This window comes from Rosa rugosa, chromosome 2, assembly GCF_958449725.1.
Source record: "Rosa rugosa chromosome 2, drRosRugo1.1, whole genome shotgun sequence".
NCBI lineage: Eukaryota > Viridiplantae > Streptophyta > Magnoliopsida > Rosales > Rosaceae > Rosa > Rosa rugosa.
The window spans coordinates 32,633,519-32,653,353 of record NC_084821.1 but is presented as its reverse complement, the minus strand read 5'-3'; the positions used below and the strand labels follow the sequence as shown (position 1 = coordinate 32,653,353).

The 19,835-nt window shown below is 37.9% G+C and overlaps 1 protein-coding gene across 1 annotated transcript; it reads right to left on the bottom strand.

Moving 5' to 3' along the window:
* Nucleotides 1–192: 192 nt before the first annotated feature.
* On the bottom strand, nt 193–2,834 carry LOC133732025 (F-box/WD-40 repeat-containing protein At5g21040). Its single transcript, XM_062159482.1, has one exon. It carries the CDS (start codon nt 2,288–2,290, stop codon nt 596–598), a length of 1,695 nt encoding a protein of 564 aa, XP_062015466.1. The 5' UTR covers nt 2,291–2,834; the 3' UTR covers nt 193–595.
* Nucleotides 2,835–19,835: the final 17,001 nt, after the last annotated feature.

Below are 19,835 nucleotides of genomic sequence, written 5' to 3'. Positions count from 1 at the left end.
GTGAAGTGCAGCCTCTAGTCCTAAGTTAGCTGCACCAACACAGCACTTCTTCAAGAACTTAAGAAGATGAGATGGCCTCCTTTCAGAAAAGAAGATGAGATGCCTTCATCACTAAAATCCAATCTGAAACAGTTACATTAGCAACCAAGTCCAACAGCATGAGGAGCAAGCATTTCTGCTAACGCAAGTAACTTCAGGGAAAAATGTTGAACAGTTTATTCATTGACAAAATGTTAAAAATGTTGAACAGTTTATTCATTGACAAAATGTTGTGTAATCCGTCTGATTTTGGGTACAGTTTATCCCCAACCTTCTCACACATTGGCATCAGACTGGAAGTAACATCAGTTTCAGTATAAATTCTCTAACAATAAGAGATCTTTGAAAGGCAAGAAACAAAAATTCTTTCAATTCTTTGGTCTGAACAAAAAGTCAATGAATGAGATCGCCAGAGAATCGTAAATCCAAATACAGAGAGAAATCTCCAATTAGTTAGCTGACCTGCTTAAGCCATAAGTTGTACAAAATCAAATAATCATCCTAAGAGTAGAAAGGTACTACTATTTAGAAGCGTACATCAAACACTTATCTGCTACTACACTCTCAGCTTGCCACTCGCCCCACGTTTACTGTGCCAACCACTCCTTTCACCAGTGACTGGATTCTTCTTGGCTGCAACTGAGCATTGATCAGTGCGACCACCTTTGCTGCTATTCTCTACATGGAGCTTACGCCGCCTCATCCTATTCTCTAATCGTATTCCTCTTAAAGCATTAGCCCTTCGCTCAATCTCCAGAGCTTGTGTGAAGTTCCAGATCCTAACAACACCTTCCTCACCCCCACATACAATACGATCAGCACCAATGTTGACTGAGAGGAGATTCTTTGCAAATCCATGTAGCATTCTCTGTGGGGCTTCTACACTACTCCGGTCTCCATGCTTAACACATGAAGCACTTGTCCCTGAAGCACGCTTTCTAGTTTTTAAAAGCTTTCTCACATCAATTAGTGATAGCTTCCCATCACCAGAAGCAGAAACAAGCCATGGAAACTCAAACGCAAGGGAATGCACAGGGCCCGAGTGAGGGATCCATGTTGCAACCAAATATTCATTAGTCTCAAGCCCATGACTCAGAATTTCATACATGTGAATTGCACCATCTTCCCCTCCGGTAAATAGAAAATCCCCTTTGTGGTTTCTGGCCAAGGAGCAAGTTTTGCCAACATGAGCATTATGAATAATGGTCATCAGATTCCCACTGCTAGTGTCCCAAACATAGACATCCGAACCAGCTGTGCTAGCAAGTGTAGTATCATGAGGTGCAAGTCCCCCAACCCAATCACTATGGCGCAGGACCTTAACACACTTCAGTGAAAGTCGATCCCATACACGAACAGTCATATCCCACGAACCACTATAAATCCTTGTAAAATCCAACGCAAGAGATGTTATAGGACCCTGATGCTCCCACAGACGAAACTCAGTAGTCTCATTTTGAGGACCCCTGATATTAAACAAGTGTGGACTCCCTTCTATTGCCTTCCAACAGTGGATAAAACCATCAGTGCCACCCGCAACCAAGAGTTTTGTATCTGCAGCAACTGCACGGATAGTGCAACCAAGAGACCTTGAAGAAGCAATCAACAGCCCTTCTTCCATGTTCCACATTTTTACGGTTTGGTCATAACCTGATGTAAATAAGAGCTTTGCCGAGGCCAAAAGGAAAACTGTTCGAACAGGTTCAGTATGACCATACAAAATTTCCATGCTATACCGTCCCATAAAAGTCTTACTCCTAAACTCCCTTTCGACAAAAAAATCCTTCCATGACTTGTCATCAGAAAGTCCTGAACCTAAGGATGCTGGAGCCGCTGAAAGTCCCCATCTCTCACAATAAAACTCCTTCCAAACATGGTGCTCAGATGCGAGCCTACAGAGATATGTCGATGCACATGAAACTATGCCTAGCTCTTTCGGGTCAAGGCAATTCAGAATTTCGGATATCAAAGCTGGAGGAAGGTCAGTGATTGACCGATCAGTTGACAAAAGGTGTTTCGAACCACAAGAGTCCGGATTTGCTTTCTTGGAACTAGAAACTGGTTTGGGTTTTGAAATTACACCTTTTTCTTTTTTAGTATATGAATCTGAAGCTACTTTTGAAACACCAAAATTTTCAGCTTCAATTTGAGAATGAAATTGATTAGATTCAGCTAACTGTCCGAGCGGATTGTCTAGAGAGTCGATCAAATTCTTAGAAACCTCAGTATTCACTTGGCATTCAAATGCCATAAAAAGATAAAAAGACACTAACTTGAATATGACCAACGGAAACCCCTTTAAATCTAACACCTTAAACTACACAAACCCAAATTTTCTTTTGTCTTTAATTGAATTTTAAAACCAAAATCGTAGACCTTAGGAAAAGTAGAGTGAATCTAAGAACCCAAAACTGAAAACCTAGAAACTAAGAGCCCTAGAAATCAAGTTGTAATTGCAATAGGTAACAGATCAAAATGGGAACAGGAGAAAGAAGAATATGGGATGGTTAATACAAATTAAATGAAAATAAAGTTACCAGAGATGAATCCCTGAGAGATATTGGATCAAATAAACAAATTGAGAATGGTACCAAAGAGAAGAGAGAGATATTGGATCAAATAAACAAATCGAGAATGGTACCGAGATAGGAGATAGGAGATTGTTGATGAATACTGAGTTTCAAGAGTACCTTTGATTTAAAGGAGGAACCTTTAAGAACACAAGAGCTTGAATATAAGGAAAGAGAGGCTCAGTTGGGTTATGAGGAATTGAAGATACAAGAGAATGAGTCGGTTTGGAGAAGGAGAGTGGAACAACACACGGTTTAATCACCAATCATTCATTGGACATGGGATCCAACGGCTGCTATGAGAGTGAGCCGTACGAGTTCCTAGTACGTTGTGGACACTGGATTGGACCACGTTACAAAATTTACGGAATCCAACCCACGCCATTCCTCGTAGAGATGAAATCACATGTCCACATTATTCTATCCCTATTCTGTCCCCTCATCATGATTGGTTTACGTAGATTAAAAAAATATTTTCTTAATATTTTTTAATCTTTGTGGACCAATCATGTTGAGCGGACACAATTGAGACACAGAAATTTGGGACAGGTGATTTCATCCCGTTCCTATTATGCCATATACCAGTTTGGGAGTTTTCTGACCCCTGGTATGTATATTTTTTTTAATCAGAATAAAGGAATTTCATTAATTCTTGCAGATATTAAATCCTAGGAACTAGATGTGGTCTCATCAAAATCTCTGCCCGATTTATGCAAGTAAAAAAGAGTACCACACCCCTAAATCAACTAGAAATAACATCATCTAGACATATCTTCTATTACAACCTCGTTGAGCCAAGGAGGCCCAGCTTCCTTCCAAAACTGAATCCCAATGAAGTTGACTACTTCCTTAGCAAGGCAATGTGCAACCCTGTTACAGCTTCTATGAACTTTCTTCCAACTTATGTCTTCAAAGGCCTGTTTGAGATATCTCACTTCAACAAAAATTGGACCTTCCAAGCTAAGATCACTTTCAATACTATTTATAGCCTTGATAACGTTCAAAGCATCATACTCGACTTCAATCTTCTTGAAGCCTTCCACTAAACAGAATCTCATACCAAAGAGGGGACTGGAAGAGCCTTGCTAGAGTGTGCGGACAGGCCCCCACGAACATTGTGCATCAGATCACCTTTTACCCTTCTCAAATCATCTCTTACTACTGCTCAGGCCCGGCCCTGGCCTAAGGCAGGCAGGGCGATAGCCCAGGGCCCAAGTTTTGAAGGGTGACGGCCTAGGGCCCAAATTGAAGCAGTAGATGGGTAAAAAAAAATGTATTTATGTTAGGAATATGAGAAAAGGAACAGCAAGAGTGCGATCTTTGGGCCCCAAAGTATGCATTGATGGGCAATTGTTTACAATATATAGAAGAAATCATTTTAGATGAGATTTGATTGATATAAAGTGATGTAATGTTTATTTTTCGGGGTATTGGTTTTTTGTCCCCCCCCCCCCCCCCCGTTGTATCATTTTTTTTTATCAATATAAAATATTTTTGATTTTTTTTTTATATAAAGGGCCCAATTTTATTTTTCGCCCTGGGCCTTAAATTTCCCAGGGCCGGGCCTGCTACTGCTCCTAACTCAGCCTACTTCTCTTAGAATCACATGCAACATCCACGTTTAGTTTCGAGAAAGGAGGTTTGGGTAGAGCCCATTTCTCATTGTTGGTGCGCAGACCATTAGGGAGAGTAGAGGAGGAAGCAGAAGTTGAATTAGTAGAGACAGACCTGATGTTTGCACTGCGGAAACAGAGAGCCACTCCCTAGCTTGAATGACAATTTGTTCCCCAATAGTGACTTTCTCTCCAAATCGGCATGCATTCCTATTCTTCCATATCAGCCAAGCAATAAACACTAAAAAGAGCCAACTCCCCCTGAGAGGCCACTGTGATAACACGATCAAATAAACTAATGAAGCAAGGGTCATGCCATTTTTTGTAGACATCTGCCAGGAAGCTATGTTTCCATACTTGTTTTGCATATTTACAATCCCACAAGGAATGCATAGTATCCTCTCTTGGAGCACCACATCTAAAGCAACTGTCATCCACCTTCATATGTCGATGTTTCAAGTTGGAAGTACAAGGGAGAAAATTGTTGAAAGCACGCCATAGAAAAATCTTAATTTTTGATGCAACATTGATCTTCCACATTTTATCCCACACAGTCGTAACTTTATTGAGGCCACCACTGCCCCCAGGACTGCCAGCTTCTTTGTTTTTTAGTTCCATTGCAAGCCACACACTAGATTTTACACTATAGCACCTAAACTATTGAATCTTGATGCCTTGCACCCATCAACAGAATGGAGAGAATCGTTTCCACTTTATGAGGAAGGAAAAGGGATTCAATCAATGGCACATTCCACATTCCATGCTGATCAAATAAGTCACTAACCTTCAAGTTTGGATTGCCTGATCGAGGACTAACCACTTGAAAATTCCAAGTGAGTGTTTGAGCCCGACCCAATTTCTGTACCTAGCAACAGTAAAATCGTCAACGCCGTTAACTTTTTAAGGATATATTCATCCTTTCAGTATTCATCTTCTCCAAAATATAAAAAAAAAACTTGGCATCTTCTACATCTAACTGGTTCGTTTCTCTCTCTCTCTCTCTGCGTTTGGAAGAGGTATTTCCCATGAAACTCATCCAATGGCCTCATCATAATTCCACAAAATCTCATATGTATCAACAACTAAAATACCACAATCAAGAATTCTAATAACTTCCCGAAGCAACACACAAACCCATTACCCATTTAACAGACAAACTCTTCCAAAACCCATTACACAAACACAAACTCTTCCAGAACCCATTACACAAACACTTCCGGAACCCATTACGATAATTAAGCTAATCCTCTATCTTCAGCTCTCTAATTCACTCTTCGTTTGATTTCTGCGACATCGCACCTCAATCAACCATTCTCTTAGCTTTCTATTGAAATCTCAATCACCATCTTTCTCGACTTTTCTTGTGTTGTTTTTCAATGGTAGCAGCTGAAAGAATCGAGCGACAATGGGGATCATTAAAAGGATCAAAGAAATTAAGGCTGAAATGGCTCAGAGTTAGAAAACCAAAGCCACAGGTTCTTCCCCCTTTGTCAGAACTTCTCCTCAAGGACCAAGTGTTTGTGGGTGTCTAGTGGAAAGGATTAGGTGTACTGAGCGGATTGGGTCGTTTGTGATTGTGAGGTGTTGGCTTCAGCAAAGAACATGGAAGAAGAATTGACTGCTGTGGGGATTAGAGAATGGGTGACCGTTTCAAACACACTCAAACACACCGGAACCGTCGTTCGAAGTCGGAACCAAATTCAATTTCAAGTATACAGAGAGGTAGAGCTCGACGAACTGACCAACTTTCATACCTGACTTGAAATCGAAGGTCGTCGGAAAAGATGGAAACTCGCCGAAAAAGTCAAAATCTTATTTCATTCGATTCTCTCTCTAGGAAGCTTTTCTGAAGAAACCGAGACCACAAGCACGAAGGGAACATCAAGACGAAACCATCCATACCGGTGAGATGCCTCGATTTGGCCGGAATCGGAAATAGCTTCCTAATCTTGGCCTTCACACTTGCTCCTCCTCCGACTTGCTTCGCATGCTATTGATTATAAACCCCCGCTCTACATCAAAATCAATTTCTCGTCCTTCTTTCTTTCTTCCTCTAAAGAAAGTGAATCAATCAATCAAGAATGAGAGAGAAGAATCCGAAAACAGATGAAAGCAGAGGGTTAACTCCAAAAAAAAAAAAAGTTTCAGAAGTACCGCTTTTACCCGTGAAAAGTTAACGGCGTTGACGATTTTACTGTTGCTAGGTACGGAAATTGGGTCGAGCTCAAACACTCAGGTACCATTTTGATATTTTTTGAAGTATAAGTATGAAAATTAATAGTCTGGAAAAGTTCAGACACTGTTTGGACGATTTTCCCCACTAGAAAATTGTGCTATTGCTTGCTTCCCTGCCAAGAGATATGGTGAAATGAGCAATGTCGCTGCCTCAATTACTTGAAGGCATTCGTGTCAAGGTTATGAAGATGTTTTGTGAAAGGAAGATTGAATCTTCTACTTGGAAGAATGTGCTATGTCCTAAGTTTGAGAAAAAATTATCGAAGAGGATAGAAATGGGGAGAAATTGGAGAGTTAGCCAATCTAATAATGATATTTTTGAAGTTTGTATGGAGGATAGCACCGTCATGGTGAACTTTGCTGAGAGGGAGTGCTTGGTGGCAATTTAGGTGTTTCCCATGTTCTCATGCAGTTCAAGTAATGCAGAAGGCGAACCACATCCCTTACCATTACATTAAAGATTACTGGAAGACCACATCCTTTAGAAGTGCGCATGATCTTTCTATTTCTCCAGTCCCGGATCTTGATAAGCTTGATCCTAGTAGTTTTGGTGGGCTTTACAGCCTCCCAAGACTTGAAAACATCCCAGAAGACCACGGAGAAGGAGGATCAAGTTGTTTGGGGAAGAGTCCAGACCAGTGAGATGCACACGGTGTGATCAACTTGACCACCATAACCACAGGTTATGCAATGTGGCTATCGAAGTAGTAGCATATTTAGTAGTAGCATTAGCATATTCAACAGTAACAGTAGCATATGGCATTACATTCAATCTTAATAGATCTCTGAAACTTTTTTTATCATATATGTTTAAACTCCAATTTTATATTGTAGCAGTGCCTTAGATTAACTTTTTGAGCTCTTGAGAAGTTTTTATGTCATGAGGAACTGAGTATTGTAGGGATAAATGGTCATGTATGACTGTTTTCAAGCAGTAGCATATTCAACAGTAGCAGATGACATTGTTTCGTTGTAGCAAATTAAAAATTTTCAAAATTTATAGGAAAAAGTTTAATTTCAGTGATTGATATTTTTTATATTTCTTTGGTTTCCAGCAATGAAGTATCAGTTTATTTTATTTTATTTTGTTCAATGTTTCAGTTTTGTAGTAGCAGCTATATAGTCCTTCTGGTTTTAATGATTTATGTGTTCTTTGTACCAGAGTTGTGTATGTTTTATCTTTTCAGTGTAGTAGCAGGATCTTTTCGGTGCAGCGGCATGCTGCAATTCTTATGTTCAATATTTTTCATTTTTGTGTTTATAGTCGTGGCTTTTTTCTTTCGTGTTTAGTTTTGGTAGTATTAAAGTATCATTTTTTAAAGTTGTTTTTGTTTTCATATGGTGTAGTAGCAGAATTGTTTTAGTGTAGTAGCAGGGCATTTTGGCGGTGCAGCGACACGCTGCCTTTTATTTATTTATTATTATTATTATTATTTTTTATGTTCAATCTTTTACATTTAATTACTTTTAGTTTTGCAAAGCAAAACATTATTCCTCCTCTTAACCGTGAAACTTAATTTTCATTCATATTTGTTATATGAAATAACAGTATGTAGCAATAGCACTATTCCACTTAAGCATAAAATTGTTGATTGTACTAAAATGATTGTTTATGGTATTCGAACTAAAAATTGTTGAGTCTGCTTTTGTGGTCCTTGTTATCTGTTATGTTTTGACATAATCTCCAAAACATTACATGATTCATCAAATTAACAATTTATTTCGACTGTCAAAGTGAAAAATATATGAAAATGCTACAACTAATTATATAAGTAGTACTAGCATCATAGAACATTGAACAATATTAGACAATTCAGATTCACAGATAGTCATATGTTCACATACTTAATCAAATTACATAATACCGAAATCCCGTAAGATTGATGCACCAAAAATACACTACTAATATGTTTGTGAAGTCATTTAATTGCCATTCTTCCTCTGTTTCTTTGATGGTTTCTACACCTCGAAACCTTTCGGTCAGTTCTTCATTTGATCCTCTTTATCGCCGAATGTGTCCTTGGTCCAGTGACAAATTCATTCCCAGCCCCACTCAATCTAGTCTCAGTAGCAGCTTCATCGCCCTCTTCATTCCCAGCAACACCTTCTTTATCCCTAGCTTCACACTTTTGAGTCTTAGTAGCAGCTTCACCTTCTTCATTCTCAACCCCACTCAATCTAGTCTCAATAACAGCTTCATCGCCCTCTTCATTCTCACATAAGGTGATCAAGATTCGAAAATATTTTATTTAGGTTTGTGTATATTTTGGGTCTTGTGCGACTTGCTTAATGTTTTGGTCTTTGTATCGGTGGTCATAGATGGTGATTAATATTGGGAAATCTTTTATTAGATTTGGGTAACATATATTTTTGAGTCCTGCATGACTTCTTTAAATGTTTTGGTCTTTGTGTTGGGGGTCTGAAGATCGGGGGTCAAGGCATGTTATTGGGAAAGAAGCCTTTGGCCGGGTGATTGGATACGATCAGTTAGAGCTCTAATCTCTCTGCCATTGTATCTTATGGGGGTAACAGTCGAGGTTACTTGGGACTCATGAGTACGGGTTTTCTTAAAAGAGTCTCGAGAGTATTCTTTCTTTTATTGTCCACGAGGGACTTGGGCTTTTCATATTTTAATTGTCGAGATTTCAATTAATACGATTTTGTCCCAGAGTGACACGTGTTTTTCCTTCTGAGTAAAGGATGGGAAGTTTTGAAAGAATCAAGGCATGAGTTGCTTCCTTAAGTGAATTAGTGGATTTCTCGCGATTTGTGTGAGTTGTTTCCTTAAGTTGAATGGGTGAATTTCTCGTGATTTGTGTGAGTTGTTTCGATTGATGTATTTGAGTTTACTCATACAAGATTTCATAAGCTTACTGAGTTTGTTGTTTCATCCCGGTGCACTATTCGGTGGTGTAAGGGTTAATCCTGCAGGTCAGGGTAATTGCGGGCGAAACTGAGATCTAGTTGTGACCGCTGTACGGGTAGGAATCTAATTTTGTGGTTTAGCTGTTGTTAAGACTTCCGCTATGTAGTGAGCTGTGAGGAGCATTTACTTATTATTTTGTTATGCAACTTAATTCATAAACTTATTTAATATAATATATGACTCTACGGAGCGAGTCAATATTGACATTGTGTGTTCAAGGCATAAGTATGTACTTGGTTTAAAAGGAAATTTTTTAGGTATTTTATATTGATGGCTAAACCATCATATCCGGTATAATTGTAAGAATATCTTGACTTTTAATTATATTTTAAAATCGGAGCGTGACATTCGCCACTTTCCTCTCTTTCTTTCGCTTCTGTTTTGGCTATTTTCGTCTAGCTTTTCTTCTCACTGGTTTTGTTCGATTATTACTTGTGCCATCACCCTTTCCCACTTCTACACGGTAGCATAAAGCGTTATTTCTCAAACTGTAGAACAAATGTGTTCAATTCAAAAGTACTCCATTACCACAATCCAACCATCAACACAAAAAGACATCTACAGCTTTAGCTTCATCAACATCAAACTACCATTTTACTAACATCAAAGTTGCCAAAAATAAGAGAACATCGAAACAAATTTCAGATCTCATTTTACATCATGCACAACAATTGAAAACATAAGTGCTTAAATGTAAGACAGTGCTACTCCAATTTATGAGCATAATACACTTAGTTAAACAAGATTGGGTTATCACACTTTCAGAAGAAAAATTAAATAAAAAAAATGAAGAACAAAAAATAACCTAAGTTTTAATAATCAAATTTCATCGAAATTGGGTAGTATCATAGTATAGATTACTCGCTAACAATAATTCTAAATGCAATCTTACAGTCAACAATCCTCTGCAACAAATGTTTCACAACATCAATGTCAAAACAACATCATCACAAATTTCACAACGTCAACATTAACAAATACCTCTTGATTTTTGGCTATCTTTGTTCCTGTTTGAGCATTGATAGTTTCCCTCATTTCAACTGCTACTGCCTCCAAATCAAGAATGAATAAATCAAAGGATCAATCATGTATTAGGTTGCTACTGCAATATTAACAAAAAAACTAGCTCTATTTAAACACTTTGCTATTGGTTTCACATGGAATTGATGACAAAATTTTCAAAATCAAAAAAATCTTATAGTTGCTTTCGCTGGATAGCAAAACCTTGAGAAAAGTTTTTTCACACAAGCTGTTATTGATTCAAAGATGAAAACCTGTAGTTTTGAGGTCATACTTTTAACAGTTCGCAACTGATTTTTCATGAAATTGAAGCAAAAACAATGAACGACGTTCAAAATCTAACCAAACTTACCGATTGTTTTGCTGGAAATCAAGATGTTGACGTCATTTCTTGTGTCAGTTTTCGTCGAATTTGACTTCTGCTACTAATTTGAATTTGACTGTTTCGAAATTGTAGGGTTTCGGATTTGGGAATGAAACACTCTGCTATTGTTTTGGGGTTTCTGATTTAATAAATGCCCGCATTTTGGGTATTTGATTCACCCAATGGCATGCATGTAAATTTTTCATCAAATTGAGTTTTTTGGTCATTTTCCATTAAAATTCGGAGGCAGGACTGCTCCATTTGGTTTTTGGGCTTAGTCTCATGTCCTTATTTGCACAAATCTATTTATAAGTGGCTTTTTTTGTGTTTACATCTTTAGTCAAGTGCTACTGTGTAATTTTTCAATTTTTCAATAAGTGTTTGACTATTGCTATAATGAATGAGCTAAGTGATATTGCAATGTCAGCAAATATCCCAGGGCGTACTATAGGTACGCATTGTATTATATTTTCTATAATTAGAGAATAAATTGTCACGCCTCGAATTTGCAATAAATAAATTCAAAATCCGAAACGCGATAACTTAACAAGCACAAGAAAAACACATATAAATTTTTTCATTTAAATTAAGCAACTAAACAAACTGAGCTCACAATGTCAATATCGACTCGTTCTTTAGAGTCACATATTATATTACAGATAGTTTACAAATTAAACTGAATGACAATTCAATAAGTAAACACACCCACCACAACTCACTACACAGCGGAAGACTTAAAACTAAGAGTACCATTCGACGTCCGCGCTACCCAACATATACCTCAGCTTCGACGACGATTAATCGATATTCTAACCTCCACAAAAACCCCTACACCATAGAATAGTGCACCGGGATTGTAAACAACAAACCCGGTAAGCTTTTTAAGCCCGTATGAGTAAACTTAATTAAAGTGACTCACGTCACGCATGGTTATAATTTCTCAATTCGTGAGATGAATTAAAGCAACAATATTTAGTTCCACAAAACACAACCAAACATCAAGTTCATATCATATCATATCATATCATGCTTACGTAAGTTAACTCATATCAAAATCAACATGCTCTAACTCTCGACCCATGCATCCAATTTCACAATACTTCAACTAAACAATTAAACTCAATTATGTTTTAAACATTTTAAAACACAACGAACTACAAAATCAACCTTTATTTGTCTCAACAAAAGTAGTTGTCACCATAGTGACGTTTCAAATCATTTTCCATCTCAACAACAAATCTACGAAAATCACACTTACCTCCCCTCAACATAAAGCATTTGTCGAAACGATGACCTCACAACTCATTTCATAACTCACTACAAATCTCAAACCACAACCGCACTTACAATTGAATTAAGTAAAATCAGTAATCCCTGCATAGAAACTTAGTTCAGGAATTTACATTAAAAACAAACAATAGAAATCATATAAATCCCTGCATAGAGTTTAGTTCAGGAATTTACATTAAAACAAACAATTCAAAAAGCGGTAATCCCTGTATATAACTTAGTTCAGGAGATTACATTTTCACACCAGAGTCGATGATCACCCATCAACTCCAAATAAATCATCTCACAACATGACTCGTTTTCAAAACTCGACATCCTTACCCCTTAAGGTAACATACATCACAAAAGTGATAAAAAATCATATTATCCCAACTCACCCATATGAAAATCAAGTCCCTCTTGGACAATAAAAGAAAGAACCCACACGACACTCTCAATTAAAAACATGTATTCAAAGGCTTCATGTAACCCTCGTGTTACTCCCCTGAAATACAAATAAAGACGTATATTCAAAGGCTTCATGTAACCCTCGTGTTACTCCCCTGAATATACAATGGCAGACAGACTAGAGCTCTAACTGAATTGAAGCCTGTCACCTCGGTCGAGGTTCAAACCTACGATAATGATTGCCTCTGTCACTACTTGTGACCCGGATCCGTAGACCCGAAAACATTTAAAGTCCCACGTGACTCAAAACTTTACCGAACTCGACTACTCATTCAACACAATAAGCAACAGTTCAAAACGATATTCTGAATAAATCACAATTCACTCATATCACAAAATCATCTTTTATTTCCCAAACCATATATTTTCCTCAACATCACATTGCACAACAATAGTAAACTACACACTCAATTCCACCAAGATATATATTTCACGTAAATATATATATATACGTAGTCATCCACTCAGGGATGCCACTAATACCAACTATAGTTTTAAAAATTATACTTCTCGAAAATCATTTTATATCAAAACATTGTTTTAACTTACCCATGAACTGTTGTCGATCAAGTTCATATATTTTAAAACAAATAATTTGTTTCGATAAATACGATTTTTCATGCTAACAATTAAATATACTAAATTAAAACATAACTACTTTATCAACCGAAACACCGTGAGATGTACTCACCTCTAACTCCTGCTGCGTCTTCTCACAAACCAAGACAAGCACAAAATCATCCATACTCCGCTCACATAATTCCGTCAATCACCTAATCACATCAAGGTCACACTCAATACAACACAAAGCACACAATTCACAAAACACAATTATACGACGATCCAACAGTCAGATCCTCATTCAAGACCATCCAACATCTTCGGAACACTTCTACGATCAATAAAACAAAACTACAAGTCAATCGAACGGCCGAATCCTCACGGACCGAAAACCGATCGAATCGAAATCACAAAAACCCTAACATGCTCATACGATCTCCAAAAATTACGTATTGTATATCGAAATGCTCGTATCGACGAGTAGATTGAAATCAGGAATAGAAACTATCCCTGAGGTGGCTGGAAACCACCGGAAAACACCACCACAGGGGCACCGCCGCCCATCCAAAGTCAAAATTTGACAAAACTCACAACATGAAAGTTCTTCATTTCGACTCCAATTTCACTTTTCATAACTACACCAAAGTCAGATGATAAGCCAAAAGATCGAATTTTACCTTGGAAGTCGACAGATCCGATGAACCCTAGTTTCAAAAACTTCAGAATTCGATCTCCACAGATCAAATTGTTGCAAGCCGTTTTGTGGAGAGTATCTACATCCTCTGGGCTTCAAAAGCCCCCAAGGATCACAGGCTATGGTGGCCGGAAACGTGATCTCCGATCTGGGCGATTTGCAGCTCCATCTTGCGACTTCTCGGCCTTGTAGCGTCATGCACAGGTCTACCCACACAGTGAAACTTCACATGGTGCTAGATGGGAGTGAGGCGAAGAAATAGGGACAAAAAACACTGTCTATGGTGGCCGGACGGCGGAGAACGAAGCCGCCGAAGTTGGCTGGGCGGAACTGGGCTCGGGACCGAAGAGAGAGAAAAGTTTCCCTTTTTGGAAACTTCTGATTTTTTATGATATTTTCAGATTTTTTTGCTATTTAACCAAAATGGAAACTTTTTCCGAAGGCCATAACTTCTTCATACGAACTCCGATTTCCGCGTTCCTCATGTCCACGAACTCATATCGACGCGCTCTACGATTTTCGTGGAGGAAGTTTTCACAGAATTTAAACGTATAAAAAGTCAAACTTCGTAACCCCCTAAAACGTGCATTTCGAATAATTATTCGTCCAAAAATAATTCAACTCCACCCTCGGACCACGAGTCGTACAAATGAGCACTTATTAATTCCAAGAAATTAGTAATGATTTTTCAGGGTATTACATAAATGATGTGATTAATTTTGTATTAAAGGTCCAAAAAGAGAAGTGCAACGAAAGACAAGACAACTGAATTCTAAGAATGTTGTCACGCCCCGAATTTGGGATAAAGAAATTCAAAATCCGAAACGAGATGACTCAATCAAATGCCCAGAAAAACAAAGAAATTTTTCAATTTAATCTAAGCAATAAAACAACTGAGCCCACAAATGTCAATACCGACTTGTTCTCTAGAGTCACATATTACATCACCACGTATTTACATAAACTCGAAAGAATCAAAGTAAATGTAAACGCTCACCAGAAGCACACTATAAACAGCAGTAAATAAAATAAACAAAATACGTTCTAAACCTAATACTGCTACAACAACAAGCTGCGGCCTCAACCCTGGTTACTCTGACCTGCAGGAAAAACCCTTACACCATGAAATAGTGCACGGGCTTGCAACAGCAAACCCGGTAAGCTTTTTAAGGTCGTATGAGTAAACTCAAATAAAAAGACTCAAACGCATGATTATAATTTCCCAACTCATGGGGAAAATCAAATCAACAACAATTAACTCCACAAAATACAACCGAACTTACAATCACACAAGGTAAAAATTAGTAATCCCTGCATAGAAAATTAGTTTAGGAGATTACATTAAAATCAAACAATAGAAATCATAGTAATCCCTGCATATAGTTTAGTTCAGGAGACTACATTAAATGCAAACAATAGAAATGGAAAAGGAAAATAAATAAGGAAATCAAACGACTCACGCTGAAGCCATGAAATCACCCCTTTAACTCAGCTAAAACGATCACATAAAATGGTTCATTTTCAAACACGACATCCTTACCTCTTATGGATCACATACATCACTAAAGTGACAAAATCATATTACTGTAACTCACCCATTTAAATATGAAATCAAGTCCCTCCTCGGACAATTAAAAGAAAGAATACACCCCAAACTCTCTTTTAAAAACACGTACTCATGAGTCACAAGTAACCTACTTGTTACCCCCCATGACATACAATAGCAGACAGACTGGAGCTCTAACTGAATCGTAACCATACCTCGGCCAAGGGCATGGTTCCGATAACCCAACCTCGATCACTACTGTGACCCTCGATCCGTATACCAAAACATTTAAAAAGTCACTCAAGACTCAAAATGTTACATAACCTCACATGCTCTTCAAAAGAATATACTTGACTTCAACAAAATATTGTTTTCGAATCTCAACTCCAATCTCCAAAAACCATATAGAAATCAACATTCAAAATATTGATTTGTAAAAATCTTAAATAAGAAAAGTCAATAATATAATTATTTTCATCCCAACTCATTTATTTCCCTAGAAAATCAATTCACAACACATACTAATTCCACTTCATTTCACAATGGCACCAATATATATATTTCACATAAATATATATACGTAGTCATCCGCTTAGGAATGCTACTAATACCAACTATAATTCACAAATACAAAACCCGTAAAAATTATTTTTATAATAAAACCTTATTTTTACTTCCCCATGAACCGTATATGATCAAGTTCATATAATTTAAAACAAATATTTATTTCTGAAAACAATTTCACACTTTAACAATTAATTCTAAAAATAAAGTAACTCCGTTCATAAATAAACCTCGTGAGATTTACTCACCTTTAAATCTCGTTGCGTCTTCTCTTACAGCAGAGATAAAGTACACTTTGTCAATCACCTAAGTACACGAATCACAAAGCGATTAAAGATCGGATCCCTCAATTGAACTAAAACCCTGAAAGTAACACCAATCGAGGCAAAACTTTATCCGAGACCACCCAAAGTCTCCGGACTACTTCTACGATCGAAAAGACAAAACTTCAAGTTGATCGAACGGTTGGATCCTCACGGATCGAAAACCAAGATAATCAAAATTATAGAAAAACCCTAACATTTCAAACGATCTCCAAATGCTACAAATCATATATCAAAACGTTCATATAGATGAGTAGATGATAATATGACAAACATTTGCCCCGAAAGGAGGCCGGACGCGCCACCACGCGCCGCCACTCCGACTTCCATTCCATGCTAATCCAACTGTACATAATGTAGAGCACAATAAGAGGATCAAACTTTATACCTGGAGCTAAGGTCGATTTGGCCTTGATCAGCCGAGATCAAGCTCGAAAGCTAGATCGGCGATTTTCGCCGTTGAGCTTCAATTCCAGATTCTGGTCAAACCACGACGAATCGTGTTGCAAGGCCGGTATGGATGTGACCAGAAGGAGGAGAGTTTCAAAACCATGTATGGTTCGAGCCCTATCATCGCAGGAAAAAGGCCGGCGCCTCCACTTTTCAGGCCTTGCTGCGCCGCGAAAGATGGTTGTTGAGGTGAGTGAGTGGTTGGGGTCGCTAGAGGAGAGAGAGAGAGAGGAAGAGAACCGCGATCGGAGGACGCCAGACAGCGTTAGAATCAACGGATCTTGTTTCGTGGATCCGGGTCGGGTCGGCGGCGGAAAAGGGAGAGAAAATTAGGGTTTCCGGTTTCCAAAAATGGAAATCTGATTTTCTGAAAATGATTTTAGAAAAATTGGTATTTATAGCAAATTTCCAAAAATAGTAAGTTTTTCCACTGACTATAACTTTTTCATACGAACTCTGATTTTTGCATTTCACATGTCCACGAACTCGTATCGATGTGTTCTACGACTTTCATGAAAGAAGTTTCCGGAGAAACCCCATAAATAAACAATCAACCTTTTGACCCCTTGAAAATAAAACGTTTCGAGTGATTATTCATCCGAAATATTTCCACATCATCCTCAAACTACGTACTCATACCAATAACCACCTAATAAAGTTTGAAAAATCCTCGAAAAATAATAACGAATTTCCGGAGTATTACAAATGTGCATTCCCAGCTTAATGCCAAAGTACCCATCATTTTGATACAACATAATGGAAGACCCACAGTTCCATATACAGAATTGTTCGTGACTGATATTAGCTTAATAGTTAGGAACGCTGCACCTATGAGTGTGGAAAAATGGAATGACATTGAATCAGCTGATGTTACTAAGATGATTAAAAGAATAACTATGAGTGATAATTTGTTATTTCTTCAAAGTTTTACATTTTTATATTAATAAAATATTTTCTTTGACATGAGTTTACTAATATATAGAGCAAGTTCAACATTAACATGTCTTTCCTTTGAGACAAAAGATTTGTAAACAGATGTGTATGGCAGTAATTTTTAACTTCTATTATAAGCTAAAGAAGTATTTTGAGAAATTCTAGTGTCACGCCCCTGATTTTTAACACAAATAAAAATCGATATATAATCACATAATTATACATGCGTGAACGTTCCGTCATCAATACAAAATACCTGAAAACTTTTTCCCTTTAAACTAAATACATATTGATGCTCTGAACCCACAATGTCAATATACACTCGCTCCAAAGAGTTATATATTACACAAGCTTACGAATTAAATTGTCAACAACAAGATAAAACGTAAATGCTCCTCATAGCTTACTACATAGCGGAAGTCATAACAATGACAAAGCCAACCAAATTTGCTTCCTACCTGTTCTGCTGCCAACAAGCTACCTCAGCTTCAGCCACGATTACCCTGACCTGCAGGATTAACCCCTACACCGTTTGAATAGTATACCGGGTTGTCACACAACAAACCCGGTAAGCTTTTGCAAGTCCGTATGAGTAACTCAAAACAAACACCATACAACTCACACCAAAACGAGGAAATCGAGAATAAGGAAAACACACCATGCTTCCCAAAACAATATTCCTTTCCCAAAAGAAACAACGAAAGTCACACCGTGACAAAATCATATAAATCGTTAACCTAACAATTCAAATATGATAAATCGGTCCAACCTAGATAAAACAACAACTCAGTCCAACCTGGACAAAACACATCAAATTGGTCCAACCTGGACAAAACACATATCAACCATATCTATCGTTAACCTAACAAATAGAATATGATTCTTAGTCCAACCTGGACAAATTACATACCTAGGAGTCATAAGTAACCTACTTAGATCCATGAGGTACCATGGCAGACAGACTAGCACTCTAAGCTGATCATAACCACTCGCCCGGCCAACTGCGTGATTCTCTATTTCTTGCCTTGGTCACTATCAGCGACCTGTCACCATCTGTGACATATTATCTTCAGAACCCATCTAATCTAGGAATCAACCATTGGTCACCATCTGCGACCTGTCACCATCTGTGACATATGGTTTTTCAGACCCCATCTGGTCTCAAAATCAAACGTTAAGTAAGTCGCACCTGACCTAAAAACATTACAAACATCTAGATTCGGCTTTCCCCATCCCTGCTCACCATCTGTGACACTTGGTACAAGGACCAATACACTTACAATAAGTCACGCTTGACTCGAAATTGTAACATCAAACTCAATACTTTTCAAACAATAGAAAACATCTTTTTCCACAATATTGTTTCCTGAAAAGTCGCCTTCAACAATAATATGAACACAACCATGCATATTATTCATCACACATTACTCACAAGAATATATATATATATATCACGTAAATATATATATATACATAGTCATTCACTCAGGAATGCCTACTAATATCAACTATAGTTTGCAATTAAATCAATAACGCCAAAACAATAATGGTAACTCCGTTCGTAAATGAACCTTGTGAGATTACTCACCTCGAAACTCCCGCTGCGTCTTCAATCTAGAACAAAGCAGCCAATCCGCCAAATAACCGTCCAAAATACTTCATCAAGTACCTAAGGAAGTACAACTCTGATTCAGTCAACAAATCACAATGAATAACGTTCGAAACCCTAAATCGAACCAAAATTCCCAAAGTGGCGCCAATCGAGGCAAAACCACATCCGAGACCTCCCAAAGTCTCCGGAATACGTTCACGATCGCTATGACCAAACCACAAGTCGATCGGACGCTCGAATCTCCACGGATCGAATAAATCCACCGGTATGAAACGGTAAAAATCATAACAAATCCATACGAACTCCAAAATTTGCTTTTTATATATTGAAACGCTCGTATCAACGAGTAGAACATATATAATACCAGAAATAGTTCCCAATATGGCCAGAACGTCGCCAGAATGCCGCCACAGGCTGTGGCGCACAGCCGCCGGCCAAAACTCAATATTTCACAAAACTTCCAACATCAAAGAGATTCATCTAAGCATGCTTGTGAATTTTCATAACTAGCTCGAAGTCAGAAAACAAGCATAAAGGGTCGAAAACTACCTCACAAGTCGTGGATCACTATTCACTCCGAGTTGAACCAACGTCCACGTAAATCGATCCAAACAACCACCACAGATAAATCAAGGAGGCTGCTCTGAG